General features: G+C 44.1%; 1 protein-coding gene across 5 annotated transcripts in view; it reads right to left on the reverse strand.

Annotated features, from left to right (window-relative positions):
- The window catches only part of GSAP (gamma-secretase activating protein), a 51,467-nt gene that overhangs the window by 22,156 nt on the left and 15,163 nt on the right, over positions 1 to 14,148 (reverse strand). For all 5 annotated transcript variants that reach the window (XM_083464016.1, XM_083464015.1, XM_083464014.1 and 2 more), the window contains 7 exons: positions 11,387 to 11,446; positions 11,072 to 11,115; positions 8,492 to 8,577; positions 6,718 to 6,795; positions 4,238 to 4,315; positions 2,720 to 2,812; positions 219 to 436 (listed from right to left, as the gene is read on the reverse strand). In XM_083464016.1, coding sequence (XP_083320142.1) covers positions 219 to 436; positions 2,720 to 2,812; positions 4,238 to 4,315; positions 6,718 to 6,795; positions 8,492 to 8,577; positions 11,072 to 11,115; positions 11,387 to 11,446 — 657 coding nt within the window. The remainder of the gene's footprint in view (positions 1 to 218; positions 437 to 2,719; positions 2,813 to 4,237; positions 4,316 to 6,717; positions 6,796 to 8,491; positions 8,578 to 11,071; positions 11,116 to 11,386; positions 11,447 to 14,148) is intronic.

Consider the following 14,148-nt stretch of genomic DNA (forward strand, 5'->3'; position numbering starts at 1 on the left):
AAAACTAGGTGCGCCCTATGGTCAGGTGCGCCCTATGGAGCGAAAAATACGGTATATATGGGCTCCTGCTTTCAGATTGCGGCATATTTTCAACGCCAATATTGGAACACATGGCTTTAGCAACTATTTGCTTAATAAAAGGAACTGGGCTGTTATGTTTGACACACAAAATGGCATCCACCTTTGTGCTGCATGAAAAAAATGAATCCTTTCCCCACCTGGGTTTCCAATTCCTTAGTGCTTCCAATATGCAGAAGTAAACAGTGAAGCGCTGCCAGTCTGTCGTTATCCGACTTGCTGTTCCACAGAAACTGCAGCAAGGCCTGCCTGTTTATCGCAACGGTAAATATCCTTCCTGTGCTGCGATCCAAGACCATCGACTTGAGAGGGGAAAGGAGGGTGTTCGTGTGCAAGCTATTAATTTTTGCATTCCCACCTGAATAACACAGGGTTGCGGAGAAGTAGTTTACATTTCACACGGCACATTGAAATATACAAATCCCCTCGTGCCCCAGTGTGATTTCCATGAGGAACAAGCCCTATAATACACCAGTGACTTTTACCCTTCGTTTTGCATGCTTCAGTGTATGACTAATGTCCGGTACATACGGTGTGCTTTTCAGGCGAGTAAGGCTGGTGGCATTTCTCAGAAGGGCTGCAATGCTTTTGCCTTTAGGAGACTGAAAACATGAATCAAGGCAGGAAAGGAACCTCCCGCATCACATGTTTGCCTTTATTCTAAGAGCTTTCGAAAGCTGTGGCTCCTGTGCTACGTGATCAAAGAAAGCTAGCACTGACACATGACCAGTATTTACATTAAACTAATGAAGGGCTGGGACGCGGGTGGCGCTGTGGGTAAAACCTCAGCACCTAGGACTTGCCGATCACATGGTCGGCGGTTCAAATCCCCGCGGCGAGGTGCGCTCCCGTCGTTCGGTCTCAGCGCCTGCCAACCTAGCAGTTCGAAAGCACTTTCAGCTGCAAGTAGATAAATAGGGACCGCTTACCAGCGGGAAGGTAAATGGCATTCCGTGTGCTGCGCTGGCTCGCCAGATGCAGCTTGTCACGCTGGCCACGTGACCCGGAAGTGTCTGCGGACAGCGCTGGCTCCCAGCCTATGGAGTGAGATGAGCGCACAACCCTAGAGTCTGGCAAGACTGGCCCGTACCGGCAGGGGTACCTTTACCTAATGAAGGGCTCACCAGATTTGAAGGGAGGGCAATGGAGGATGCTCATCCACCACATCCAATCTAACAACTATATGGCTTGGTAAAGGTAAAGGTAAAGGGACCCCTGACCATTAGGTCCAGTCGTGGCCGACTCGGGGTTGTGGCGCTCATCTCGCTTTATTGGCCGAGGAAGCCGGCGTACAGCTTCCGAGTCATGTGGCCAGCATGACTAAGCCGCTTCTGGCGAACCAGAGCAGCGCATGGAAATGCCGTTTACCTTCCCGCCAGAGTGGTACCTATTTATCTACTTGCACTTTGACGTGCTTTTGAACTGCTAGGTTGGCAGGAGCAGGGACCGAGCAACGGGAGCTCAACCCGTTGCAGGGATTCGAACCGCCAACCTTCTGATCGGCAAGTCCTAGGCTTTGTGGTTTAACCCACAGCGCCACCCGCGTCCCTGTATGGCTTGGTATTACATATTTATTTCTTAAATTGATATCCCACTCTTACTCACGGAGAAGTCCAGGCAAGCAAATAACAAATGAAAAAGGATTTAAAACTTGACATAGAAGCCCCAAATACAGCCCCCCCTCAGGGGGTATAGCAGTTTTGTGGGGGGTTTGAGGGGTAATTTTTGTCAGGATGTCAACATGGAGAGAGAAACTTAAAGCTCCCGTCTTGTCATAAACCCATTCAAACCTTCCTATGGGGTCATGTTTTCAAAGTGGGGGGAAATATCCCACATAAACTGCCTAGCTTGTCTCACAGTTGGAAGAGGAAAAGGTAGGATAACATTCATGTTTTTGTTTTATATTTGGTGGGTGGGAGCAGGTAAAAGAAAAACTAGAACCATGCAAGCATGCGGTAAAAATGAGAAGATAAAACATTGAGGCTGCAATTCTAGACACAATTCTATCTGGAAAGGAGCTAGGGTTGCCTTATTTCAAAAAGTGAAACTTAGCCAAAGTTGTTGAGTTTTTGTTGTTGTTGTTATTGTTTTGGTTTTGGAAATTTGCCAAAATCCAACACGGGCTGCCATACGTTTAAATTTTCACGGACATTTCAGCAATTTCTGCCCAGACACTGCTCCCAAATTATTGCGAGGTCAAACTCAGTAGTTCTCATACATAGTTCTCCCTTTTTGAAATTAATGGGGCCTGCTCAAGAGCGCACAGTGTATGATGCTCTCCTGTGCAAACACCCATTATCTCCACGGCATATGTGGTGAAAATATGCTGGTGGAAGATGCCCTCAGGGCATGATCTGTCTGTGCACTGAGTACATAGTGGTGTAAATGGCATCTTTGCCAATTTGCCCGAAATTTCATCATTAAAGAGCCAGTGCAGAAAACTGGGAAAGAGCATGACAGTACACACTGGTTAGAGAACTTGAGGCTTTGCTTTTAATTTTATTTTTAAGTTTATTGTTCTTTCTATTTTGCATTGTCCATGTGGGTTTCATTTCTGTAGGGGCACCTGAAGGAGAGAGACAGAAGGACTTTCTGTTGAGAGAAGCTGCTGAATAACTAATTGTTAAAGAATCCACTGTACCTGTTAGAAAGAAGTTATAGCACATCAGGTCAGGATGCCGAGTGTTGAGAAGATGCAGGAAGTGTCCAGGTAAGTAGACAGCCACATAATAGTCTGTAGTTGGTTTCACAACAACCAAACATACATACATTTGGGGGGGACGGACAGGAGAGAATTGTTAATTTTGAGCACTTAATTATCCCTACAGCTCAGGTTTATTAGAGATATGAGTTATTCAGATCTATTGTATTCAAAATATTGTTATAGATTTGGAGGGGGGACCCCCTAGACCCTAGAAATTAATAAATGGTAGGATTTTGATTATTTGGGATCTGCAGAGAGAATACAAGCTGCAGAGGAATTCCTGGGCTAGCCTACGCAAAACGACCTGGCCAAGCTAGGGCCATTAAGAAACAATGAAAGGCCATTGAGGGCCACTGGCAATGCAAGAGAACTGCTTTCCCAACCTTCATGTGTGAACAGAGAAATGGGTTTGGAAGGTTGCCTGGGTAACTGTGTGTCTAGTAGCAAGGGGTTCTGGGAATAAGAAGAAGGAAGAAAGCAGCCATCTTGAGCAGGCTGGCTGAAAGATGACTACACTGCTGCAGGTATAGGGTTGTATACAATTTTTTAAATAAGAAATAATAATAATAATAATAATAATAATAATAATAATAATAATACAAGCCCCTCTTGAAATAACCATGTTGTAAGTTCTGGACTCCCTCCATGCAGCCCAAACGTGTAAATAGGTGAACAACCTCCGGTTGTACAGGGGTTCCGTTCCGGAGGAATTCGCAACTGGAGGTACCTGTTCTGTGCATGCGCGCGGTAGAGTACTTCTGTGCATGTGCACACGGCGAAACCCAGAAAAATACTTCCGGGTTCACCGCATTCGCATCCTGAAGGATACGCAACCAGAGGTGTGCGTATCCAGAGGTACCACTGTATATTTTTTAAAGATACAACAGCCTCTGCCATATCTCAATTCTCCAAAGGACCATAGACCCTAAATGAGTGCCTGGAACCCCAGGGGCTCTTGCCGCTGCTCAGCAGAAAGAGAGGGAGGCACCCAACTTTTGTAACAATATTCTATGTATGTTTAATCTCATTAAAACCAGAATACTTGTATCCTGTATGTGTGCCAACTACATGACTCCCAGCCTAGTTTCCTTTGCCAGCAAAAACCACTCCTGTGTCTCAGAGGCACAATACACAAGACAGCAAGATTTATGCATGTCGTGCCACAGGAAATAAGCAGCCTGGTTATTCTCATTTCCCCCCAAAAGCATGCTATGGTCTCATGACTGTAGACAACTAAAGCTACTTGCTAATGCCAAACGAAATGAAGGTCAATACAGAAAGATTTGCTTATTTAGCAATCATCTTGGGAAAGCGTAATAGACTCATGTAAGACAAAGGAAGGAAAATATGTACATTTCCACTTTTCACAATAAAAAAACCACTTAAGGATTTTTGATCATAATTGTATGTAATCAAGGGAAGTACTGAAGGAGAAAGAGGAAGTTAGAAACTTACCAAGATTTAAAAAAGTAAGATCTTTCACTTCTGAGGAATCCCCCCTTTCCAGAGTAATAGTATACGTTTTACTATAACCTGCAAACGATTAAGAGGGGGGTATTTTGGTATACCAGACACAAAGTCAGCTTTCTACAACTATTCCTGAACAAATAATAGAAAAATAGAAATTGGAAAGTTCCACCTCAGCTAGGTTTCCACCTTAAATTTGAAATTGTCATTCATGTGCATCTCTGCCGTTCCCAGTGTCGCACACATGCCTCTCTGCGTGTGAACATGCGCACCTCTGCATGCTGTGGTGGAAGAAGGGTGTAATTCAACAAACGTGTCATGTGAGAGCCTAACTCTATTGCCCCATCTGCGCATGCTCAGGAGTATTTCTTAATTCAGCATTAAAAATATCTTAATTCAGCATTAGAAAGACACCACTGCCTCACCTCACAGCAGAGGTTACTCCTGAACACAGCCCTAGGAGGGGCTGATACCCCCAGGTCTAGACCCCAGGCTGATATCACCAGGTCTAGACCACCATATGAGGAGGAAGTGATCTGCTTCCCATGTGTACATGGCCAATGGGAGAGTTCGGTGGTGGTGTGGATACAACCCTACAGCCTGAAAGGTTACCCACCCCTTTGCTAGAAGCTTCTTAAAGGTAAAGGTAAAGGGACCCCTGACCATTAGGTCCAGTCGTGACCAACTCTGGGGTTGTGTGCTCATCTCGCTTTATTGGCCGAGGGAGCTGGCGTTTGTCCGCAGATAGCTTCCGGGTCATGTGGGCAGCATGACTAAGCCGCTTCTGGCGAACCAGAGCAGCACACAGAAATGCCGTTTACCTTCCCGCCGGAGCGGTACCTATTTATCTACTTGCACTTTGACGTGCTTTCGAACTGCTAGGTTGGCAGGGGCAGGGACCGAGCAACGGGAGCTCACCCCGTCGCGGGGATTTGAACCGCCGACCTTCTGATCAGCAAGTCCTAGGCTCTGTGGTTTAACCCACAGTGCCACCCATGTCCCTTAGAAGCATCAGAAATCTGCCTCAGAGGAAGTTGTGGATTAAATGCTTTGGAGGACGTTGTGGATTAAATGCTTTGGAGCCTATGCATATCTACTAAGAAATGAGGCCTACTGAATTCCCTGGTCGTTTCTCTCAGATAAGTGTGTGTAACATTACAGAACCAACTCTTCTGCTTCCGCTTGCATCACAAAGTTCAACTTTGAGCTGCAAATTATTATTAATTGAATCTTCTTGGGTTGTGTCCGGTGTTGCTGTTCTGCTTGCACAAAAACGCCTCTCGCCTGCAACCCCTCTCCCTCGCACCCTCAAAATCTGTTCCTGAGGGTTGAGGGACTCTCGAGGGGAAATACGCATAAAAGTGCTCCCTTTCATAGGACAGACAGGCACTCACATTCACACATACCCGGGGACAGAAGAGACAAGAGCTTTTGCTCATTTTTTAAATGTATCACAATGAGCAGGAAACATACTTGATGAAAATACAAAAACAGAAACCACACGGAACTCTTAAAAAAAAAGATTTTGTCACAAAACACTTTGTTGTCATAGTTAAGTTGATTGTAGATGGTAATTGAATATACTCCTTTGAAAATATTTCATCAAGTATGTTTCCTGCTCATTGTGATACATTAAAAAAATGAGCAAAAGCTCTTGTCTCTGCTGTCCCCGGGTATGTGTGAATGTGAGTGCCTGTCTGTCCTATGAAAGGGAGCACTTTTATGCGTGGGGGAGCACAAATGCAGAGGCAAAGAAGGGAAGTTCCGTTGTGCAAATAAGACTCCATTTGTGCAGCACTGGATAAAATCCTCTGGTTTATTCACTGAAGTGCAGATATTCAGGTAATCGTGTCTGGGGGGATGTGGCTCCCATTTATGAATCAAGGAAGCCAAGAGCAGGCTTTGAATAAAATTTACTAAGCAAAACCCCAAAAAGCTTTGTTTAAATAAATAAGTACAATAAATTTCAAGCAGGCAAATTCCAAAGTCCTCTTGCAAACCCTAATATTAATGTTGTAAAAATACAGCTTAGATTGTGTTGACAATGCACAATTCTATGATGGGCAGAGAGTACTTTTGAATTTGAATTCTTGTATTTTACATCAACAAAAACAATGAATTCAAGAAGATGTTTTCCATACAGTTTTATTAAATAGTTCTTTCCTTTTGGTGCTGTCACTATCTACTTTATTCTTTACAAAATTAAATAATTGAAATTAGACGTTTCCTTTTGAAAATTTGGATATGAAACAAAAGCAAGTGTCAAAGGGGTAAGGAGGATTGAGGGGACAGAGATTAAGATAAATACAAATCCTATAACAGAATGAGGCCTTCTAGAATACAAATAGCAAAGTTTGGACAAGATGCATTAAGCTGCCATCCTATCCACACATACCTGGAAAAGCCTCACTGAACTCAATCGGGCTTACTTCTAAGTAGACATGCACAGGAGTGCACTATTGACATACCTTTATGTAAAAAGGACACCGAGTATGTTACTTCTTCAGGACTAGCAGGAACCAGGTTACAGCATATGCAGAGACATCCTAGAAAAAGAAGAAGAAAGTGTGTTCCACACGAAATTGCAACTATAAAATGTCCACTTTAATATTAAGAAAATGAAGTGATTAAACCCCAGTGAGGAATGATACTTCCATGGCTACATGCATATCTGTGAGTCATCTCCCTGTGGTGGTTTAGTTAACAATATCAATGACTTTTCCTTTGCAGACTTAAAAGGAAACAGAATGGTACTTGGACTAGATCCATTTCTTCAGTTCCCCAAACTCTTTCAGTCCTAGAAGCTGAAGGAAGGAAATTTCAAACACATCTCAAACAGTTTGACCCCTTGTGCTCAAAAACATGGTGGCTCTAACCTTTCCTCTCTGCACTACACATTTCGTTGTTTGCTCTAGTAACATTCAAGCTTCCTGGGAGGAACAGCTGTCCCTTCTCTCAGACTCCCTGAAAAAAGCAACTTGTTAAATACCGTACTTTTCCATCTGCAAGACGCCCCCATGTATAAGGTGCCCCCTAGTTTAGGGAAAAAACCTAGTCCTATACATGGAAAAATACGGTACTTAAGTCACTTGCAGCTGTATTATACTGGAAGCTGCAGAGGATATTTCATTTCAGTTTTTCCAGCCTACCCAGTATGGAAGAAGAGTTCAGATGCAGAACACACGTTATCTTCCTGTACAGTCATACCTCGGGTTATGAACACTGTGGGTTGCGGACTGTGCTGAACCTGGAAGTACTGGAAAGGGTTACTTCCGGGTTTCGGCGCTCGCGCAGAAACACAAAATGACACCATGTGTATGGACAGAAGTGCCAAATTGCGCCATGCGCGGGCACAGACACGGTGCTTCAGGCTGTGAACGCTGCGGGTTGCAAACATGCCTCCTGCACGGATCACGTTCGCAACCCGCGGTATGACTGTACTGCCAAAATGTGTTGTAGTCATCTCTCACACACCTGTAACACTTTAGAGGACAAATACATGTGATATTGTGCACTTAAGGTGTGAATATCAGAAGTGCTTCCTAAAAAAAACCTTTATGCATGTTGGATAGTTGTGGCTCAAAGATCTAAGACATATATGCTCATTTATTATATAATAATGTGGTGTGTCATCAAACAAGATCATCCTTAAACCTGAAGTACTGGTATTACATTTTCGGAGTTCTAGTAAAATTTTCTGCTAGTAGTGGAAGTGGAATGAATTCAGTTGAGAGACAGGATGATTACACCTCTGAAAAAAGGTTTGCTTTTCATGTCTGTATCAAGGCAGAACACAGTAATCATCAAACACCCTTCACGTTACCAAAAGAAATAAAAAAGCAGATCAGTAACATACACATTAATATATTACTTTGAAATGCAAGAGCTGTTTCGTTACACCACTCTTGAGCTCAGGCACTGATGTGAATATATCATTTGTGCCTTACATGATTTGTGATGCAGACATGCTCTTCTCAGCAAGTTTCATGGAAGGAGTGATAGAGAACAGAGTGGGTCCCAACTTAAGTAGAGAAGAACAGTAATTTAAATAGGCATGTTGCTCACAACAAATGCTAGGTTCATGCATGACGTTTCCTGGCATTTGTATCCAACTACAATAAATACCTAAAGGGGATAAGTTTACTGTATGATGGTGAAAGATAAGAAAGAATTAAGCTGCAAGTAAAACTCAAAGGTTTGGGTAAATTAGGTTCACAAGTCTGTGTCTCATGTATACATTACCTGTTTCACTGGTAAAAACTTGAATATTTAAAGGTTTAGATATCATCTCTTGGTCTTGAGAATAATTAAAATCCAAATTCATAGATCTAGGAACAGAAACATGAATTTGCTTCTTTACTCAAAATAGTGACATCTTTGAAGCCTTGCCAAGATCAATCTGCAGCCTAAGTTAGACACTGGCAGCCCTCAGGCAAATTTGTCATTATGAGACTAAACTGCAGGGAGTCTTCTTCCCCTTGGCACACAATAGGAGACTGGAAGCTTCTGCTTCTAGTCTGCAGCAAACCAGTTTGTGGTTCGAGGACCCGATCCCTGCTTTGTGGAATGAAGACACACGGACACGGAATACAGTGGTGCCCCGCAAGACGAATGCCTCGCAAGACGGAAAACTTGCTAGACAAAAGAGTTTTCCGTTTTGGAGGTGCTTCGCAAAACGAATCTCCTATGGGCTTGCTTCGCAAGACGACAATGCCTTGCGAGTTCCTGCGGGGTTCTTTTCCCTTTCCCCCCCTTTTTCTAAGCCGCTAAGCCGCTTATCAGCTGATCCGATCAGCAGATAAGCCGCTAAAAGCCGCTAATAGCGCTAAGCCGCTAATCTGTCAATGGGCTTGCTTCGCAAGACGAAAAAACCGCTAGATGAAGAGAATCACAGAAAGGATTCTTTTAGTCTTGCGAGGCACCACTGTATAAGGTTAATGGGCAAGAAAAGGCCACAACTTTATTGATTACAGCAAGTGAAAAGGTATTGGCTTAGGCATTGGACCACGACAGATTGACTCCACCCACTCGAAGAGGGGTGAGCCCGAAAGGGGGTTTATTCACCAGAAGGTGGAGCCTGTTGATGCTAATCCAACTATAAGCTCTCCCCTGATGTCACCGAGGGTCGTGCCATGGCCCCCGGCCACAAAGGCATTGGACAGGATCCACGACCACTGGATTCCTTTAACGGAATACCCAAAATTGAAGGGGTAGGCGATGGCCACATCTAGCCCTTCCACACACCACGAACACATTCCAATGCCTAACCTACCAAGAAAGTTGTGACGATTGCTACGAGGTAGGCGAACAAACCACAAGGCCTAATGCCAGATGGAAAAGTTCCTACCAGGCCCCCTGGACAACATGGGCGACCAACCTAAGGTCCATAGCAAGGCCAAGAGAAAACTGAAACCCTGAGCTCTAAGGGAGTGGAGGGCGGGTGACTTGCGACGGGAAGGCGGAAAATGAGGCAGAATGCTGGCGCAGCAGTAACTTAAACTGCAATCCATGCCCCCTCAAGCCGCCCAGTTGGGCGCTTACCTGTGGGCATGGTGCGCCAGCCAGGTGAGTGGGTGATGCAGAAATCGCATCCCGCCCTCTTGGAGGGAGGAGAGGCTTTGCTGCTTTGTCTAAATGTGACAGGCTGTGGCTTGTGCAAACCACAGTATACCATTAAATTAGGATTCCTAATACAATTTCATAATTGTTTGGAAATATGATGGGCTGGCAAGCCATTGTTTCCACAAGGCATAGCTTGTTGTGTTTTATTAAGGATATGAACTCAGTGCTTTGCTTGGACTCTTCCTCATAATGACACCATTACGTCTGAATTACCGTATTTTTCGCTCTATAACACGCACTTAGTTTTTAGAGAAGGAAAACGAGAAAAAAATATTCTAAATGAAACAGTGGATGTATGATTTTTGTGGTTCATGCTATGGCCACAGACATGTGATCTGATGGTGAGTTTGGGGTAGCCCAATGCAAAAATCCTGAGGATCCATGTGGATCCATGCCTTGTAACCACATTTTAAGTGGGGAGGGAAGGAAAAGCACTCAAGGGACAAGGAACACGCATGGGGTGGGTAGAGAAGGATGCTGTTAATAATGCAGAAGAGGGGTATAAGAGGAGAAGGCTCCTCTCCTCTCCTGCTTTGCTCCTTTAAAGCAAGCAGGCTCTCTGTCCCTCTCTCCTCCCCACTCAGCGGCTCTTCTCCCACTTTGCTGTTTCAAAGCGAGCCACGGAGGAGGGAAGGAAGGGGAACCATGGATCCTCTGCTCACGACTGCAGCAGATCCCCCCACCACCCATAGGCATTCGCTCCATAACACGCACAGACATTTCCCCTTACTTTCTAGGAGGAAAAAGGTAAGTGTTATGGTGCAAAAAAATACGGTAAATCTTCAGGAGATGGAGTCATCTCCATCAATTCTTGCATCTTTGTATATATGCAGGAAAATTTAAAAAGAACTAAGTTGTTGCAGCATTGAGGGAAGCATGAAACAATCACTGATTGCTTTTAGGCTTGCCAAACAGAAAACCAATTCATAAATACACATGGGATATCAAGATGCAGAAATAAATCTGCAATCACCATCTACATTGAATAGTGTGCCACAACAGCGCTAAGAGAGCACCCCACAAGTGGTCTCCTCTAGAATTCGCCTTCCCAACAGCAACACCTCCTGACAGGAAATGATTTTACAACTGGTTTGGAGTGAGGAGATGTATGTGTAGCAGCACACAAAGCTGAGATATTGCTTAATTCAATTCTAAATAGCTCTGAGGAAAACAGCTAGAAGGCACGTCACCCAAACTCACTTTAATCCTATGTCATCCAAGTTGATATCCAATGGTGTTTCAAGCTGTTGGAAAACAGAAAGGCACTAAGTAATGGACTCTGCAGAAATGGCAAAGCTGACAGCGAAATTAAGAGATCAAAATGTTGAACTTTTCATGGAATGGAGGCCTTTTGTGGACTATTTAAACAGCACAATCCTAACCATGTCTATTCAGGAGTAAGTCCTACTGAATTTAATGGGCTTTACTTCAAGGTAAATAAGGCTACGATTGCAGTCTAGATCAACAGAAGGTTTGTATTTTGAATTGAACAAATAAAAGCTTAATAGAACTTACTATTAGTTTAAAGTTTTTATCAGGATAAAACTGGATGCAATATAGTGTGTCCCTTGATTCCTACAACAAAGAGAAACTTTATTGGCATACATTTAAACCACTGGGGAAGAATTGGACATTATCTTGGCAAAGCATGCTCATGCTGGCTAAGTCAATGGGAATGCATGCATGGGGAGAATAATTCTGTCCTCTGCTCTTGAACCCATAGTTTCCCCCTAATGCATCTCCCTAAACTACTACTCCTTACAAAGCCAGGCGCATTGCTAGCTTTAGAGCCCAATTTGTGAGAGAAGAAGAAAAAGCATGAGAGCTGTGTCTGACCTTGTAACATCTAATTCTGCCCTTAAAAGCTCTCCATCCTTAAAATATATGACCCTTCTTTGAACATATGTGCCCTGAAGCAATTCAGAAAGAAAGTACAAAAAATTCACCACAACACAGCTTTGATACTTCCTTCCTGCCTCCCCCAGACTGTCTACCTTCTGTCTGTAAATACTTATGGTTTTGCTTACCATAAAACATTGTTTGCAGTTTCATAAGAGGAAACCTTTTGTGGGTGTCAAGCTGCTTCCCATTGCCTTTTGGCACAGACATGTTAGAAAAACTGCAAACACTATTCTCAGTTCAGAGTGGATCCTGAAAACTTAGAGCAGCTGTGTGTGTGCGTTTTAGTTTTAAATTACAGTCTACAATTTGCAACAACATTTCAGTAGGGTTAAGTACATTTGCCCTGCACAGTTTTTAACAGTTGGTACTAGGAACGGCGTTTCCGTGCGCTGCTCTGGTTCGCCAGAAGCGGCTTAGTCATGCTGGCCACATGACCCGGAAGCTGTACGCCGGCTCCCTCAGCCAGTAAAGCGAGATGAGCGCCGCAACCCCAGAGTCGGTCACGACTGGACCTAATGGTCAGGGGTCCCTTTACCTTTACCTTACTAGGAACTCTATTAACAACAACAGCAAAAACCACCACAAAAGTATACCTCTCCTGCAAGTCCTTATGAAATGTGGCCTCATAGCTAGATCAGCAGTTCTGAATTATTGGGGGGGGGGGAGATGCCAGGCTGTGACAGCTGGGCACCCTAATCTACACACCTGGGTACACTTCTGGTGCCAGTATTTTTTTCCTTTCAGGAAAATGACATTTTTACAGGCTTGCTACCAAGGAACTCCGACTCACTGTCATTTTAAGCTTGGCCATAGCGCCTTAAGTTAGAAATCTCCCTGATGCCTTTCAAGTGCTAATATGCAGATACATTAGGCACTCAGAGAGAAGTTGAACTTGAAGTTTGTACTGGGTATCCTCAGTTTAGGTCAATAGTGGACTCTTGCTGGCAATTTTCAATGTGTGTATGTCTATGTGTATATATTCCACACACACACCCCCACACACACCGGTATGAGACTTCCAGAACATACAAGTGCCTCTCTTTCTACTTGACCTCCAACCCACATCATGGTTGGACCTACTCAAAGCCCTGGTAGAAGAAGCTCTGTGCCCATGGCAGATCAGCACTCCCTGACATGACCCAATGCAAATATATGCCCACTGCAATCTGCCTGTACACCACAGACCTCTGCACTGTGGTTGGAAACGTGAATATCTTATCTAATGAATCTTGTATTGCGTCACTCTTCATTTAGTATAAACCTCCCAGGAAGAACTTTCTGACAGTAAGAGTTGTTTGACAGTAGAACAGTCTCCCTCAGGAGGTTGTGGACTTTCCTTCTTTAAACGGAGGCTGGATGGCCATCTGTCATGGATGCTTCAGCTGCAATTCCTGTATCGCAGGGGGTTGGACTGGATAACCATCGAGTTCCCTTACAACTCTACAATTCCATGAGTCTATTATTCTCTCCCGCAGGGAAGTTCTTTGCCCTAAAACATCAGTCTTCCCGGTGCTCTTCCCCACTCCATCTTTTTGTCATTTTGTATTCAGTTTAATTAATGACCAGAGGAAAGCACAGCCTGTTGTCTCGCGTTACAATCCTCTAAGAACCTAAGAAGAGCCTTTTGGATCAAGCCAATGGCTCTTCTGGCCCCGAATCCTGTTCCCACCGTAGCCAACCAGATGCCTGCAGGAAACCCGCAAACAGGATCCAAGCTTGCTGCAATTTCCAGCAACTAGTATTCAGAAATAGTGCTGCCTTCAACTGCAGAAGCCATGTGTAACATCAGGCTTTGGAGACCTGTGGGACTCTGCTAGTCCTCACTTCCCCATCACAGACCTAAAGGGCTTTATAGTTATTGCCCCCTAAAGAAGAAAACTTCTTCCCCCCTGCCTTTGCTGTAAGAGAGATACTCTCTGCCCTCCAGCTTCCTCTTTCATACCCTGTTTCTGCCTCTTTGCTTCTCCAATTCCTCCATCAAGTCACGCTGCTGGTAGAAAGAGCTGTTTATAGTCCAACTTCCCACCCTAATCTGATTCAGCCACATATGTCTCGCTGGGTCCTGCTGCCCTCTCCCCAGAACTCTTGGCATTGAATCCATCCAGCCTCTATCACTTTGTAGATTTCACCCCATAGCTGCCAATCCAATTTGAATGCTGCCTCTGTAACCAATTTTTTACTTTCATCACAAACTGAATATTAATCACTCTCTTTCGTAATCAATTGTTCTAAGCTTTGGCCTGCAGTCTTTTGATTGCTAATACCTTCTGGTATAAAATGCAATTCATTCCATGGCTGAAGACTCTGCTCGTGTTCACCCCAGAGATGAACATGGAACTGTAGACACATAGGGGAGAAGCTTCCGCTGAATTTTG

This window comes from Podarcis liolepis (genome assembly GCF_965112155.1).
Source record: "Podarcis liolepis genome assembly, chromosome: 10".
In the NCBI taxonomy this organism is placed as follows: Eukaryota; Metazoa; Chordata; class Lepidosauria; order Squamata; family Lacertidae; genus Podarcis; species Podarcis liolepis.